Consider the following 16,584-nt stretch of genomic DNA (forward strand, 5'->3'; position numbering starts at 1 on the left):
GTATTTCACTTAGATTGTCAAATTTATTGGCATAATAGCTTTGAATTTTTGCTTAAATTTCCTCTTCATTGGTGGTGAATCTACCCTTTTCAATTTCTCTACTGGGAATGTAGTTTTTTCTTTCTATTTTTAATCAAACTAATCAAAGGTTTATCTTTTGCTGTTTTTTTTTCTCAAAAATCAACTCTCATTTTATTTACTAATTCAATAGTTTTGGGGGTTTTACTTTCAATTTTAGATGACCTCTATTCTCTAAGTAGATCCTCAATGATACAGATACAGATACATTCACTGGTGCTCATGGAAAAGACTGAAAATGAGGAACCCTGGACCAATTGTGATTATCTGTGATTGAGACCATCCACAATAAAATGTCAGCCTCATTAAGTACCAGACTCAAAGATAACTTCCCAATTGCCCTTGACATCATTGTTAGATCAATTTAATAAGCAGTCAGTAAAGTTCTGTTGCGTGAAATCTTCTGCTTGATTCTTTCTTTTATGGAGAGGATTCTTGCTCCTGCCAAGGATCTGAGAGGAGGGTGAGGAAGGGGTCTGAGACCGGAGTGAGGAGGTGGTCAGAGAAGGAAATGAGAAGGATTCTCAGAACTGGAGGAAGGCTCCAAAAAGAAGTTAACCTTGAGAAAATATTTTAGGTTTAGATAGTTCATAAAATGGAAAATTAAGCTGTTTGTGATCCTCTTCCATTCCTTCCTTCCCTTCCCCCTGCAGGATGAAAACAAGACCAACTTGTCTGACATAGACCTACGGGCTGAAGTGGACACATTCATGTTTGAAGGCCATGACACTACCACCAGCAGCATCTCCTGGTTCCTATACTGCATGGCCCTCTACCCAGAGCACCAGCACCGCTGCAGGAAGGAGGTCCAAGAAATCCTACAGGGTCGTAAAACTCTCCAGTGGTGAGAGAAACTTGCCCCCAACACCACCACTTCTGAACTGAAATGTCCCAGGGGCCAAGGGAACCAGCCTTCCCCTACTCCATTCCATCTAGGGTCCCTGGGGTGAGATCAGAAAGGGCTTCTTGGAGGAGGTATGTCTTGAAGGAAGGCCTCAAATATAAGCACTTTGAAGACAAGAGATTTTTCATTTCTGTCTTCTGGGTCTGCATCACCCAGCAAGACTTTACACTAAGCAGAAAATAAATTACAGAATTCAGTAGAAGGAAGGGAAGGGTTTTTAGAGGCAAAGATGTGAAGGTCCATTTCTACCACAAGACGAGGTGTGTGTGTAGATGTGGAGAAATCCCTGGGAGTCAGGGAAAGGATGACAGTTCAGCTTGGCTGGAACATACTCCAAAGATCATTTAGATATGGGGTAAATAAGGCTGATGGATTAGATATGAGGATTCCAAATAGACAACTTGTCCAATAGAATGCAGTATGACTGTTAAACCCTAACCCTCTTGTGTACAACAGCCCTATTAAACCCCATAGCTCTAAGTCCATATCCATCATGCTGGGCCTGATCCTGCTAAGGGAGATAATGAGGAACCATCAGAGGATGATCCTCAACTTTGATGGAAAGGAGGAGGTATTTTCCCCACTCTAAAAAGTCAGGAAAGATCTGCCTTCTGGACACTCAGGCCCAAGGAAGTAAGAGCAAATGATGAGAGAGTTGCCCTGGGCAAAAACTACCCAGGAAGCCTGGACATTATCCTGGCCTGAGAGTAAGGGTCAAGTTTCAACAACAGGTCTGTCACTAATTTGTCATGTAATCTTAACTCCTTAGGAGTCTCCATTTTCCCATCTGTAAAATGAGGGTATTTGACTAGATGATCCCTATGTAGGCTTTTCCCACTCCCCAACTCTAACATTCTGAGATTATTGGGCCTGTCTCCTTCTCTTCCTCCTGGTTCCATCTTCCATCTTCCTTCCAGTATAGACTAGAAAGGGTTCACAGATTTAGAACTGCACATTAAGTCTTTCCCCTTCATTTTACAAATGAGGAAGCTCAACGTGGGTAAAAAGTGACTTACCCAAGATCACACAGGTATCCATAATAAATTATAGGCATCATCTGACTCTTGATCCCTATGAATACAAAGTCATTTCTTTTTTCTCTGCATTGGTGGAGAGCTTGGAAAAGACTCAAAGGATGAAATGGAATGATTGCTTACCCAGTTGATGCTTTAAGCTACTAGAAGGTTCTGAAACTGTCTATTCCCTTATGTTTCCTGAAGTCCAAACTTGAACTGACTTGTTCTCTCAAGGCATCTTAGACATCCCTCCCTTCATCCTCTAAATTAGATTGTCATTTCCCCAAGGTCATCAGTTTTCAGCTATAGCAACCGCTCACTTTACAATTGGGGAAACCAAGGCCCACAGAAGGCTAGATATCTGGCCAAAATCACACTGATAGTAAATTCAAGGAAAACTTTTTCCACTTTCATGTTCTTGAATTTTAAATTCAGTATAGCCAGATTGGAAAGCAAGAATTATATCATATCAATTTTGTGTTCTCGGGAAAAGCCCTGAATATAATTGTTGCTACATAATGTTTGTAGAATTTGAAATATGAAAGTCCAATCACTCCTCTGTATCAATTAGCCAGGCTCTGCCAGTCTCTCCTGAATTTCCAGCCCCGTGGGGGAGGCAGATACAAAGAAAACATTGACTATGCTCAGGTAGCTGTAAGTCAGATTGGAGGCCAAGGTTCACCTATGGGGCACAGGATAGTGGGGTGATCAGGGACTGACTGGGATGGCTCAGGAAGTGAACACATCAGGGACTCATAAACTGGAAGCTGGCATGGTCAGAGAAGTCATCCAGGAAGAGGCTCTACACTGGGTCTTGGAGAATAGGCAGAATTTGAAAATGGACTCTCTGGGTCCATTATTCACCTGAACAAATATTTAGCTTTATGTGTATCCAGGAAGACTGGAAGACCTTAGGAGTTGAGACAGAGGGGTGGGAGGAACCATGGAGTTAGAATGACTGGGAAGGGTCCCAGTCTGAACACCTGGGAAATATTCCCCCACTTCCCCATCCCTGCCTTGACTTTCCAAAAAAAGCTGAACATGGAGTTATAATGAGCAAGAAAGGGCTTTGGAGGTGGGGCTGTTGTCCTTTCTGCACCCTCTTGAATGAGGACCCATGTCCCTCACAGGGAAGACTTGGCAAAAATGACCTACCTCACCCTATGCATCAAAGAGAGCTTCCGCCTATATCCCGCTGTGCCCCAAGTGTATCGTCAGCTCAACAAACCTGTTACCTTTTCAGATGGGAGATCAATGCCTGAAGGTAGGTTGAAGGTGATGCAGATCCCAGGGGTCACAGCCTGAATTATTATAGTTCAGGAAACAATGCTGGATTTACCATCAGAAGACCTAGGTTTAAATCCTGTCTCAGATTGTTGTTTGTCCTTCTTATTCAAAGAGGACCATGACATCAGGGAGGTGATGCCATGACATGCAAGTGAATTGGATTTAAGTGAGGGAGGGTTGTGCAAAGCACCAGCCTCATTGTATGACCCTGAGAAAATCACTTGACTTAGCTATACCTCAGTTTTGTAATCTCTAAAATGGGGATGCATATCCCTCTCAAGATTGCTGCGAGAATAAAATGAGCTAATATGGAGAAACCACTTTGTAAATCTTACAGTGTTATAAATGCTCGTGGTTATTATTATTGCTACTTTATGTTAATACTGTAACAATAAAGCAAAGGCCAATTTTTTACATTCCATTTATAAGAAAGATCACAGCTCTAACCATGATTACAACCCCTAACTTCTCATTTCCAGAAGTCAATTGCTCAGTTTGCTTAGGATGCCTTTTAAAATTCTCTCCTCAAAAAATTGTCTTTATTTTTCTTTACACCATTTATTAACCTAGTTTCTTAGTCCTTTTCTTCAGTTTATCCTTTAGCTATTGGTTTACAGTCTTTCCTGAAGATCAAAGTTTCAGTCCTTTTACAGATACTTATAGAATGACTCCACACTCAGAGATTCCATAGTAACTTTTTTTAATTGAAATTTATTTTATTTTTCCAATTACATGCAAAGGTAGTTTACAATATTCATCCATTTGCAAATTTATGAGTTTTATATTTTTCTACCACCCTCCCTCTCCTCCCCTCTCCCTGTGGTGGTGAACAATCTGGTAAAAGTTGTTCATGTACAATGGTGTTTAACATATGTTCATAAATTCCATAGCATCTTAAAGCTAAAGTAACAAGTTCCCTATTACCTCCGAGATCAAATAGCAAATCCTTTATCTGGACACTGTCCAAGCCTGGGATCAGGTGTCAAGTTAGAGTCCATATCTGACAGGTTGATCTTGTTCTCATCCTGCAGGGGCACAGAAGGGAGGAATGGAAGAGGAGCTCAGGCATAGCTGTTCAAACTCAAACATTTCCTGTTTTTCCCGTCTCACACTTGACTCATGACTATACCCTTGTCTCTAACATGCTGTTGTACTTGCCATTCCTCACTCCTTATATTCCATCTCTCATTTCTGTATCTTTGTACTGGCTGTGCCCCCTCTCTGGTATGCCATCCTTCCCTACTTCTCCCTTCCCTTGACTTCCTTCAAGTCTCAGGTCGAAGCTTTTCCCAATCCCACTGCCCCCCTCAATTTGTGCATCCCCTCTGCTCCTCCCCAACATTTATCCTGTATATATAATTGCTTGAAAATTGTTTCCCCCATTTATCCTGTGAGGTCCTTGAGCAGAGCCTTTCTTTGTAACTCCAGAACTTAGCACAGTGACTGGTGCATAAGAGATGCTTAATAATATTTGGGATCAGCTAGGTGGTAAAATGGATAGAGCACCGTCTCTGGAATCAGGAGTACCTGAGTGCAAATCCAGCCTCAGAAACTTCATAATTACCTAGCTGTGTGGCCTTGGGCAAACCACTTTAACCCTATTTGCCATGCAAAAAACAAAAAACAAAAAAAATTGTTTTAATGGATTGACTGATGGACTGAATGTAGTGTCTATGGGAAAGATTTTCCCAGCTGCTCTTTTCTGTTTCTGATTCCCTCTACTTTCACCTCCCTGATCCATGAACAATTCACATCTCTGCTTTCATTTCCTCTGCCACAAAAAGGGGACAATAATTCCTGTCTCACATCTCTCACAGCCCTGTATGATAGGCTTTAACAGCAGCCCACAATCCAAAGAGCATCTATTAGACATTTAGTGTATGCCAGGTAGCTCCTATGTAATTTGGGAACAAAGACAGGATGGAAATCAGTCCCTGCCTTCAAGCAGCTTATAGTTTCCTGAGGAAAACAACATGCACAGAAATTAATATATTAGAAGGAAGATGGAGGGATGATAAAACTCTAATGTCTGGGGGTGAGGGATCTGAGTTTTGAAAAACTATAAGAATTCCAAGAGATTCCTCCTGAAGAAGGCACGCCTCCTAGGTCTGGGGAATGACTTACACGAATAACTAGGAGGCAGAACAGTGGGTACTCCAGTTTAGCTAAACCTAGAATACTTGAAGGGCAGCAGAATGACTCAAAACCAGGCAGATTATGGAAGATCTTAAATGCCAGGGCAAAGATTCCCAACTGTGAGCCATGAAAAGGTTTTGAATAGAGAAGTGGCATAATCTGATTTGTATTATCAGCAGTGGGGAGAAACTAGAAGTTGGAGACAGGTAGGAGACAATAGTATAATCTGTAAACATATTTACCAAAATATGTATGTACTGTGCTAACTTGATTGTTTACCACTGAGGGGAGAGGGGTGGGAAGGGAGGGTGGAAGGAAATTTTGTAACTTAAAAATATGCATGTGAATATGGATGGAGATAAATAAATAAAAAAAGGAAAAGGAGACAATAGTATAGAAGAGATTATAAGGCTAAGGGAGTGACACTGTGAGAAGAGAGGAGGGATGAGGTCATAAGTATTGTAGAAGTAGAATCTACAAGACTTGTTGACTTGTAAGCTTAAAGTTGGGGAGTTGGGAAGGAAGAGTTCTGAAGGGTGATGCTGCTATTTCAAGTCTGGGAGATGGGAGGGTGAATCAGAATTCCTTCCACAGGATGGAGGAGCATTAGGTTTAGGAAACTAGAGCTTCCAGTATGTAGGAAAGAGTTGGGGCAGATACATGTGGGACTTTATAACAAGATTATTGGCACTAATCTGCTTTCTTCCTGTTCTATAGGAGGACTGATTTCTTTGCACATTTATGCTCTCCATAGGAACCGCACTGTCTGGAATGACCCTGAGGTACTTCTGTCTTCTATGTCCCAAAGGGGGAGATTCTACATAAACTAGGGGTGGCTGTTCCCAGGGAAGATATTTGTCTCTAGATAAGACAAGAGGAACAGGGTGGAAGATAGGGAGAAGGTAAAGAATAGAAGGAGGATGCCATATTCCCATTCCAGGGGGAAAAAAAGGAGAAAGAGCAGAATCTGAGAGACAGTGGAGGCAAGGAAAGGAAAGTATCCCCTTTTCTTCAGAAGATAATACTTCTGTTGGCTATCAAATCTCAGTCTGTCTCTTATTCATCCTGTCTCTTATATGTGTTACCTCTGACATTTTCCCAAAACTCACTACTGAAGTTCATCCAATTATCAGAATTACAGAGCCTCTAAGATACAAAGGAACAGAAATCTTCAAATCCAACTGCTATCTGAATGAAAATCTCTTCTGCCCTGTCTCTGACAAGTTATTCACATAGATTTAGCTTAAAGGTTCCAACAGAGCCAACATGTTGCTGTTCATTTTTTTTTTTTTTTTGGTGAGGGCAGTCATTGTTGGCAAGCTTTTCCTAGCTTTGAGCCTAACTTGGGAGATCTTCATTACAGCTCCCAACACTCTTGGTTCTTCCCTCTGGTACCAAGCCAACCAAGGCTCATCATTCCTTCCACTTGACATCCTTCCTAATACTTGAAGGCAACTCTCATGTTTTCTTGAGTCCTCTCTACTTCAGGCTGCACACTATCACTTCCAATAATTCTCATATGGGATGTTCTTAGGCTATTTACCACCTGCTCATTCTTCACTGGACATTCTTTAGCTGAACAATGACATTCTTAAAATAAGATGCCCAGAATGGACCACGTATGATTTGTTCAGGGCAGGGTGTCATGGAAGTCTTGCAACACATTGTAGACCAAGATAACTTTAGCTTGTGAGGCTGCCATAGAACATTGCTGGTGCTTAGATGTCTACTCTAGCACACCCAGATGTTTTTTCAGAAAGACTCCTGCTGAGAAAGTCCTCCCTGATGTTCTAATGAAGTTGATTTGGTTGTTCTGCGTGGAAGACAACATTTTTCTCTATGAATTTCAACTTATTTATTCAGTTTAACTTTCTACCCCATTAGGATTTTTCCATCCTATCATTCCATGTGTTTACCCTTCCCTCCAAATTATTATCATTCACTAATTTGATAACCATGCCATATATGCTTTCATCCTTAAAAAAACTATTAAATGACACAAGGTCAAATATTGACCCCTGGGACATTACATTGGAGGCCTCTTGCCAAGGTGACATCAAACTATTGATAATACATCCTGGGTCCCATCTTATAACCATATTCATCTTCATTTAATTATAAGAATAGAGAGACTTTAAAGTGATTTATTAGATCTAAATAAAATTTAAATGTTCACAAAATTCCCTTTACTTACCTGTTTAGTAACATTGAAAAGAAAGAAGAGAAGGAAGAGGAGGAGGATGACACAGATAAAGGAAGGAGGGAAGAAAAAAGAGAGGGAAAAAAGAAGAAAGAAGATGGGAAGAAAAAGGAAGAAATAGGAAGAAAAAGGAAGGAGGAAAGGAATAAAGGAGGGAAGGAGAGGAGTATGGAAAGTAGAAGAAGAGAGGAAGAAAGGAAAGAAGAAAAAAGAAAAAGAAAGAAAGAAAGAAAGAAAGAACAAAAGAAAGAAAGAAAGAAAGAAAGAAAGAAGAAAGAAAGAAAAAGAAAGAAAGAAAGAAAGAAAGAAAGAAAGAAAGAAAGAAAGAAAGAAAGAAAGAAGAATGGAAGGAAGAAGAATGGAAGGAAGGAAGGAAAGTTGATTCAAGACATTAAACAACCATCCCTTTGATAGTACAATCTTGAATTAAAAGGTGCAAAAGTCAAATTCATTATAAAGTACAGTTTATGGATCCTTCTTTCTTTCTTTCTTCTAAAAGTGGATGTGCCATTTGCCCTCCTTTCATGAGTGTAACATATCTCCTCCTTCCCAAGATCTGTCAAGTGTCTCTGGCAGTGAAGAAGCCAGCCAACACTTCTGTCTCTTCTTCCAATAGTCTATCTCCTTACCATCTCAAACAATGCTTTGCACACAGCATGTTCTTGATAAGTAGGTACGGAAGGCCCCAAGAAGGTGATTCTCCAGGGTCAGAGCTGGGCTTCAGTCTTCTCATCTGTTTGCTGGACTTGGGAACTAAGGATAAATCTAAATCAACTCCCCTCTTCTGTTATAGGTATTTGACCCTGAACGGTTCACTCCTGAGAATTCCTCAGGGCGCCATCCCTTTGCCTTCATGCCCTTCTCAGCTGGGCCCAGGTCAGTAATCACCCTTAGTATGCTGGAAAACTGAAATCCTAGCATAAGGAAGGAAGGAAGGAAGGAAGGAAGGAAGGAAGGAAGGAAGGAAGGAAGGAAGGAAGGAAGGAAGGAAGGAAGGAAGGAACATTTATTAAGTACCCACTGCATGCTGTACTGAGCAACTTTACAAATATTATCTTATTTGATCCTTACAACAACCCTAGAATGTAGATGCTATTATCATCTCCATTTTTACAGTTGAGGAAACTGGGGCAGAAGGAGGTGCGGTGAATTATCCGGGATTATTCTAGGTTCCATACTCCATGAACTGCACCACCTAGCTGGATGACCCCATCCGAGTTCCCCACCAAAGCTTCCTTTTTCATTGCCTCAGAAGTATGAGATAAAGAGAAACCAGCTTTGCCTCCCACCCCCACCCAATACAGGAGGAGACATCTCAGAGGAGAGGAAGGTAGGATTATAGGACCATGGGAGAAAATGGAGTTTAGTGGGCTAAGCCAGGCAAGTCCACAAGTCCACGTGCTTTGTTCTGGGTCCCGTTCTTAGGTTAAACTCTAGACAAGGGCCTGATATCTAGCAGGTTTTGAATAAATACTACTTGACTTGACTTGAGGACTCAGCAGAATATTCTAATCTAGGTTAGTACAGTAAAATCAGGAAGCCCCAACTTCAAATCCAGCCTTGAATACTAGCTGTGTGACCTTGGGCAAGTCATTTAACCTGTCTCCATTTTTCTCACATTTAAGAATAGAAATAATCATAGTATCTACCTCTCAGGGTTATTGGAGATTCTGATATTTATAATATATAAAGATAATAATAATAAATACTTATAAAAGAAATATTTATAAATACATAAATGTTTATATAAGATTAATTCTTATAAAAGATCATATTTATAATTCTCATATAAAAGAAGATAAATACTTATAAGGTATATAAGTATATTAAAATATATTTAGGTTAAGATAAATAATTATAAAAGATAATACTTATAAAGTATAGAAATATTTAAGTATTTACATATTTATATAAAATAAGACAAATACTTATAAAAGATAAATCTAATAAAGGATTTTGCAAAACTTTAAGTATTCTACCTATGCTAGCTTTTAGTATTATTTTTACCCTGCTGCTCAATTTGGAGAGAGGAGGGTGACTGTTGCCTGGATCCTTTATTTCTAGTCAGTCCTAATGCTGATTTCAATGAGAATCATCCTATTTTTCTTGTTTGTATTGACATGTTGCCCCCTACCCCATTAGATTGGGAGATCCTTGAGGGTAGAGGCCATCTTTGACCTCTCTTTGTATCTCTAGGCCCTGGTGCATAGTAGGCAGTTAGTTTGGTTACCTTTTAGCTGCTATGTTTTCATACTTTCATGAAGGCCTCCATACATTTTTCATTCAGTCTTCTTCAGTTTCTTTCATAGGTTAATAGAATAAAGGGTGGGACTTAAGTCAGTTCAAATTACACCTTTGGTGACCTTAGTTTCTTCAAGGGCAAAATGGGTATAGTATTTCCTGTAACTTGTAAATCATGATTTTGCTGTGTAGTTCCAGTGAAGTGTGTGTGTGTGTGTGTGTGTGTGTGTGTGTGTGTGTGTGTGTGTGGTGTTTTGCCAGCTCTGATATGTATAGATCTGTGTCTCCTAGGAAGGTGGGCTCTGCAGGTGTGAGTTTTTCTTGCCTTTCTGGACCTGGAGCTAAAGCCATTTTTTTTCTTGATTCTGGCTACAGGAACTGCATTGGGCAGCAGTTTGCCATGACAGAGATGAAGGTGGTCACAGCCCTCTGCCTGCTGCATTTTGAATTCTCCCCAGATCACACTCAGCCACCCATCAAGCAACTACAGCTGATTCTGAGATCCAAGAATGGCATTCACCTCAACCTAAAGAAACTGACCTAATGGGAGACCAGAGCCCCTTTCTGAGCTCCAAGGGGAGATTTGGTGCACTTGACTGGTAACACATAGGCACCTATTCCTACCCCATAGGAGTTCACCAGAGCAGAAACAAAAACAGACATAGTCACTTAAGGGAACATACATTGGGTATATTCATGCATTAATGAAAGGGTTAAAGATCATTCAGAGCACAGGGTTTCTTAGGGAAGGAAATGGGGAAATAGAGGGAAGCTATGGGGTCTATATAGAACTACCCTAACTAGAACTATACATGTTATACATTTTTTATTTAAAGTTTTGAGTTCCAAATTCCATCCCTCCTTCCATTCCCTACCCCCTCCTTGAGATGATAAGCAACCAGATAAATGTTACACGTGTGCAATTATATAAAACATTTCCAAATTAGTCATTTTGTACAAGAAGATTCAAATTTTAAAAAATGAAAGTGAAAAATAGTTTGCTGCAATCTGTCTTCAATTAATACCAGTTCTTTCTCTAGAGGCAGATAGTTTGCTTTCTCATCAGTTCTTTGAAATTGTCTTGGATCATTGTATTACTAGAATAGCTAAGTCATTCATAGTTCTTCAATCAAACAATATTGCTGTTTCTTTGTACATTGTTCTCTTGGTTCTATTCACTACACTATGAATCAGTTCATAAAAGTCTTTCCAGGTTTTTCTGAAATCATCCTACTTGTCATTTCTTGTAGTACAATATTCAATTACATTATATATCACAGTTCATATTTTCATTCCCCAACTGATAGGCATTCTTTTGAGAGTCAATTTTTAGCCACCACAAAAAGAATTGCTATATTTTTTATACAAAATTGGTGCTTTTCTCTCTTCTTGCTCTGTTTGGGACATATGTATATATATATATATATATACATGTATATATATATATATATATAAAACAGTGGTATTACTGAATGAAAGGGTATATACATGATTTTCTTTCTCTTTGGGCCCATATACATATATTAACACATGAATAATATATTGAAATATAATATTCACAAACTACCTGTCATTCAATTCATTGTCAGTCTTTTGTTAATTGCTTTATATATGTAGGGTCTCTGCTCAGCATTGGAAAACCAATTATTATGACCTCAAAGAATTTGCATTCTACTAGAGAGATATGACATGTGCTCAAGCTGAAAAAGAAAGAGAATGGGGACTGTGGAAGAAGGGGAATAATCAAGCCAAGGGATCTAGAAGCAAAATACCCCATTTTTCAGCTGGGAGATCAGAGAAGGTTTTCCAGAGGAGATGGTATCTGAAGCTAAGCCTTGAAGGAACAGGCACACATATAGATATCATGCAAAACCTGGAACACCTCATTTATCCATTACTGTCAGGAGATTATCCAAATGCATCACAGTCTTCATTGTCTTTATTTGCCAGTATTTAAATACTTCTGGGACTTGAAGTTTCATCTCTGGGGTTGTTCCCTCTCATCACAATTTAGGGTTGTGGAATTGCTGTTCAATTCTTCAAAGGCAATCCAACCTGGATTCCCTCTCCTTTAAGCTCAAATCCCTTTCAATTTCAAACCATCTTCTATAATTGGACTGGTGGGTTTATTCAGGGAGCTGTCCATCTTACTCTTGTAGAAGTCTGGAGGGGCAGGTAGGTGGTGCAGTGGATAGAGCACTGGCCCTGGAGTCAGGAGTACTTGAGTTCAAATGTGACCTCAGACACTTAATAATTACTTAGCTGTGTGGCCTTGGGCAAGTCACTTAACCCCATTTGCCTTGCAAAAACCTAAAAAATACCTAAAAGAAACTAAAAAAAAATTTCCAGAGAAGTCTGGAAAATAGGTATTCTTCACCCACTTAATATTTTTCATGTGAATTGCTCCCTTTTTGAGTGTCTATGAATTAAATTTCTGAGGTAAAAGACTCGATACAATTAGCACCTTTAAAAAGAACCTTCTGGGGGTGGCTAGGTGGTGTAGTGGATAAAGCACCGGCCTAGGAGTCAGGAGTACCTGGGTTCAAATCTGGTCTCAGACACTTAATAATTACCTAGCTGTGTGGCCTTGGGCAAGCCACTTAACCCCATTTGCCTTGCAAAAAAAAACCAAAAAACTAAAAAAGAACCTTCTGGAGAATGTTACAAGGGAGAGGTAATTCTTCCATCTGGATACCCTTCATGACAATGGCAAACAGTTCAATGACCATACATCTCTCTGTTATTTTTCATTTGATACTGATAGTTAGAGGATCATCAAATGATGTTTTCTTTAAAATTTTTATCTATCAAAGATATTTGTATGATGTTGATATATACAAAAAAGGAGGAACCTTATAGGGGAGCCTTTAAGACAGTGTTTTACTTATTTAGTACTACTGATTGTTATTCTTAATTTACAATGACCTCAGAGGGTTCTTGTAGTCTTTGCACCTTTTAGTCAAGTCTGACTGTAAGACATGATTTTCATGTACTGAATACCATTCTCCGATGCCTATTCATGACATGGAACATATTGTACCTAGAAGATTAGTCCATCCATCAGTCATTTTTCAGTTGTCTCCAACCTTTGGTGACCCCTTTTGGAGTTTTCTTGGTAAAGATACTTGAGTGGTTTGCCATTTCCTTCTCCGGGTTATTTTATAAATAAGGAAACCAAAGAAAATGGGGTTAAATGACATGCTGAGGGTCACACAGATAGGAAGTGTATGAAGACAGATTTACTCTCAGGAAGATGATTATAAACTCTGTGAGGACAAGAACTCTGTGATTTGAGTAAGCTCTTGTCTAGGCAAAGACTGTATTCATTGGAATAAATTAAATATTTTTTAATTAAAGGAAATAATATTAAATTTAATTAGGTAATTCAATTATTACAAAGTATTGGAAGATGTCTATCCAAGTCTAATGTCCATGTTGTTTTTCCTACATCTAGTCAAAGGGCAAGGGAAATACAGCCTCTCAGGAGGATCTTGAAAGCATTCTTTCTCCTGACCTTCTTCCTCCCACCATCTCCCCAGACTTGAGTCTGATTGACTTAGCCCCTTCTGGCCTTAGAGCATAATCGGGCACAGAAGATACCAAGGTCATCTACTGCATGCTAGTCCATTACTGTTGTCTTGACTTTTATCTTGCCTCTGAATTTCAATGACTCTGGAAGAGAGAGTGAAGTTGACAGCTTTGTACAACTCTACTTAAATTCAATTCATTAAGAAGTCAAGACCTCATCCAATAAAATCAGTGGTCCTCTTTGAAAATGAAGGACAAACAACAGTAGCAGCAGCAGCAGCAGCAGCAACTCCTAGTCAGAATGAGAAGATTTCAAAGTTCCCAGTAAAACTCTGCTCCCCACAGATCTCCTTTTCCATCTGCTCTAGAGGTCTATATGACTTACCACCAACAAGCTTTCCTTTCAGCATTCCCTGAGACAGGGAGATCAGAGTTCCCTAATGGTCAAATTCCCTCTTCCAATGTAGATCCACTATCTTTTACTTACAGTCTTAAAATGCTTCTTGGGACCCTGAAAAGGTCAGGAAGTAGCCTGGGGATCACACAGTAGTATCAGAAATGGGTTATGAATCTGGGTCTTCCTGATTCTAAGGTTTTCCCCTTTTCTATCCACTGAGCCATGGTCTCTTCTCTTTAGAATTCACCAAAAGTCTTTGGCTTGTGTAGCCTCTCCTTCAATCTCTCCAAAGCATTGGTAGAGAGGCAGGGCTCATATTATTGTTTACATTTTAATTGTGAGGAAAACAAAAAGGAAAAGTCTTAGCATATTGAGAGAAGGGAGGAGCACAGAGGAAGAATTGAGAGGCCTGGGTAATTGTTCCAGATCTGTGGGACCTTACACTAGACCCTTTCCAGAGTCAGAAAATCTCAAAGTTGTGAGGGAAATCAGAGGTCATTCCACAATTTCCTGGAATTCCTGATGAGAGGACATCCATTTTTTCTTGGCAAGTTTCTAGGGTGAGATAGGCTACTACATCTTACCAAGGTCCATGCAACATTATTTTGAGATGACCTGAGCATGAGGGGGGTTGTTTTACATTAAAGCAAAAGAGCCCTGTCTTCTCTATACCCTCCTTCCCCTATCCCCATCCCCCTCAGCACTCTGGGGTCAAGCAGAGCAAATCTAATTCTTCTTGCATGTGACATAGCCTCTCAAATACTCATACACAACTTTTTTAATATGACATAAATTCAATGTCCCTGATCTTTTTTATCACCCACCTCTGAACCTTCACCAGATTATTAAAATTCTTCATAAAGGGTGGTGCCTTAAATGGAATACAATATTCCTAAAATGATCTGAACAGGAGTTTAGTGGGACCTTTACTGTAAGAGACCGTTGAGGGTCACAGAGATGTCATTGCGTGTCTGAGAATGGCCTAACTGTCCTCTTGCTCAGGTTCCCCCTCGGCCTAATCTTCTGGGCCTAATCTTCTGGATTGACTCTCTGGATATTCTTATCCGTTCCTCCTGTTTGGCACTTTCTGGAGCATAGTGTTTAACCTTAAACTGGTGAAAGGATCATTGTGTGAGAAGCACTAGCCTGAGGAAGTAAACTTTACCTTCTACTGTCCACTATCTGGGAAGCATTTGTTTGATTTGCTAATTGGAGCACACAACCTGAATTGGGGAGAAAACAAGGGACTAAGAGGATATTTAAGCTCTGGCATTTTGTAAAATAAAGGAAAACTTGTCATCTTTGTCTCCAGTCTCTTCTAGTTTGTCTGAAACAAGTATTAGTTTTGAGGAAACAGATAAGTTAGGCAAGGTAAGCAAAATCTTAACCTTCATAGCCCTAAACAAGATGCCTCTGACAATAGAATCAAAATGTATTCACACTAAACCCAAGAGCCAGGAAGACCTAAGAAAAGATCAAGCCTGGACACATTAGCCATAGGGGAGCACCTACTTCTTGGTTTTAAAGAGCTTGGCAGGGCAAGAAAGGGAGTAAGAAGGATCCAGAATCACCTACTAAGAGATTTCTAGCCAAGGCTCTCATGGGAACTAGACCAGAGAACCAATGTGAAGTGCCCTTTTTGAAAGAGCAGTCCAAACCTTCAACTTGAACCAACATAAACAGATAAAATTTATTTTTCAAAAAAAGTAAGTCTTGGGGCAGTTAAGTGGTGCAGTGGATAGAGTGGAGTCAGGAGTACCTGAGTTCAAATCTGTCCTCAGACACTTAATAATTACCTAGCTGTGTGACCTTGGACAAGCCACTTAACCCCATTGTCTTGCAAAAACCTAATAATTTAAGAAATCCAAAATGAGATCCTATCTCACACCTATTAGATTTTCAAGGGTGACAAAAAAGGAAAATGAATTCTAAAACCATTCTCGTAAGTAACTTGAAATTGTGTTCAAAAATCTATTAAACTTTAACTAATCTTCAGTCCAGTGATACCAGTACCAGGTCTTTACCCTCAAAGAGATTTTTTAAAGTAGAAATGGACCTATATGTATAAAATATTTATAATAATTCTTTTTTGTGCTAGTAGAGTTACATATAAAGAGGGTACCAGGAAAACTCCAGAAAGAAAAGAAAAGGATTTTTAGGCCTCTAAGTTGTGAGGTTCTCCTTTGTCAAACCAGGTCCTCTATATGCCAGACTCACTAGGAAAGAAGGAAGGAAAGTAGAAAGAAAGAAAGGAAAGAAAAGAGGAAGGAAAGAAAAGAGGAAGAGAGGAAGGGAGGGAGGGAAGAAGGGGGGGGGAGGAAGGAAGCCATGCCAAACATTTGTGAGACAATACGTTTGTGGTGGAGGTTAGAGGGGTGTGTGTGTGTGTGTGTGTGTGTGTGTGTGTGTGTGTGTGTGTGTGTGTCTGTGTGTCTGTGTGTCTGTGTGTCTGTGTGTGTGCTCACATGGTGGCACACTGAATAGAGTACCAACCCTGAAGTTAGGAGGACCTGAGTTCAAATCTGACTTCAGACCCTTAACATTTACTAATTGCATGACCTTGACTAAGTTACTTACCTTACCTAGTATTTCTTACTACCAAGACAAATCATGCTCCTGAACTACCTTTTCTCAACCAAATACCATGACTTTGATGGGTCTGACCTCTCTTGGTGCAAGTGTTATCTTTATCCACTACTCTTCCTTCAGACACTGCTGGTACTCTATTCACTGTGCCACCTAGCTTCCTTAGCTGCTGAAGATCATACAGCTGGTGTCAAATGTATAAGGCTGGATT

General features: G+C 39.8%; 1 protein-coding gene across 1 annotated transcript in view; it reads left to right on the forward strand.

The window, feature by feature from the left end:
• Positions 1–15,068, forward strand: part of LOC141511837 (cytochrome P450 4B1-like) — a 20,405-nt gene extending 5,337 nt beyond the window's left edge. The window contains exons 2-6 of the mRNA XM_074220852.1: positions 732–922; positions 3,129–3,262; positions 6,139–6,203; positions 8,415–8,497; positions 10,238–15,068. Of these exons, the coding sequence (XP_074076953.1) occupies positions 732–922; positions 3,129–3,262; positions 6,139–6,203; positions 8,415–8,497; positions 10,238–10,406 (642 nt within the window). The 3' untranslated portion in view covers positions 10,407–15,068. The remainder of the gene's footprint in view (positions 1–731; positions 923–3,128; positions 3,263–6,138; positions 6,204–8,414; positions 8,498–10,237) is intronic.
• Positions 15,069–16,584: the final 1,516 nt, after the last annotated feature.

This window comes from Macrotis lagotis, chromosome 2, assembly GCF_037893015.1.
Source record: "Macrotis lagotis isolate mMagLag1 chromosome 2, bilby.v1.9.chrom.fasta, whole genome shotgun sequence".
NCBI classification, from domain to species: domain Eukaryota; kingdom Metazoa; phylum Chordata; class Mammalia; order Peramelemorphia; family Peramelidae; genus Macrotis; species Macrotis lagotis.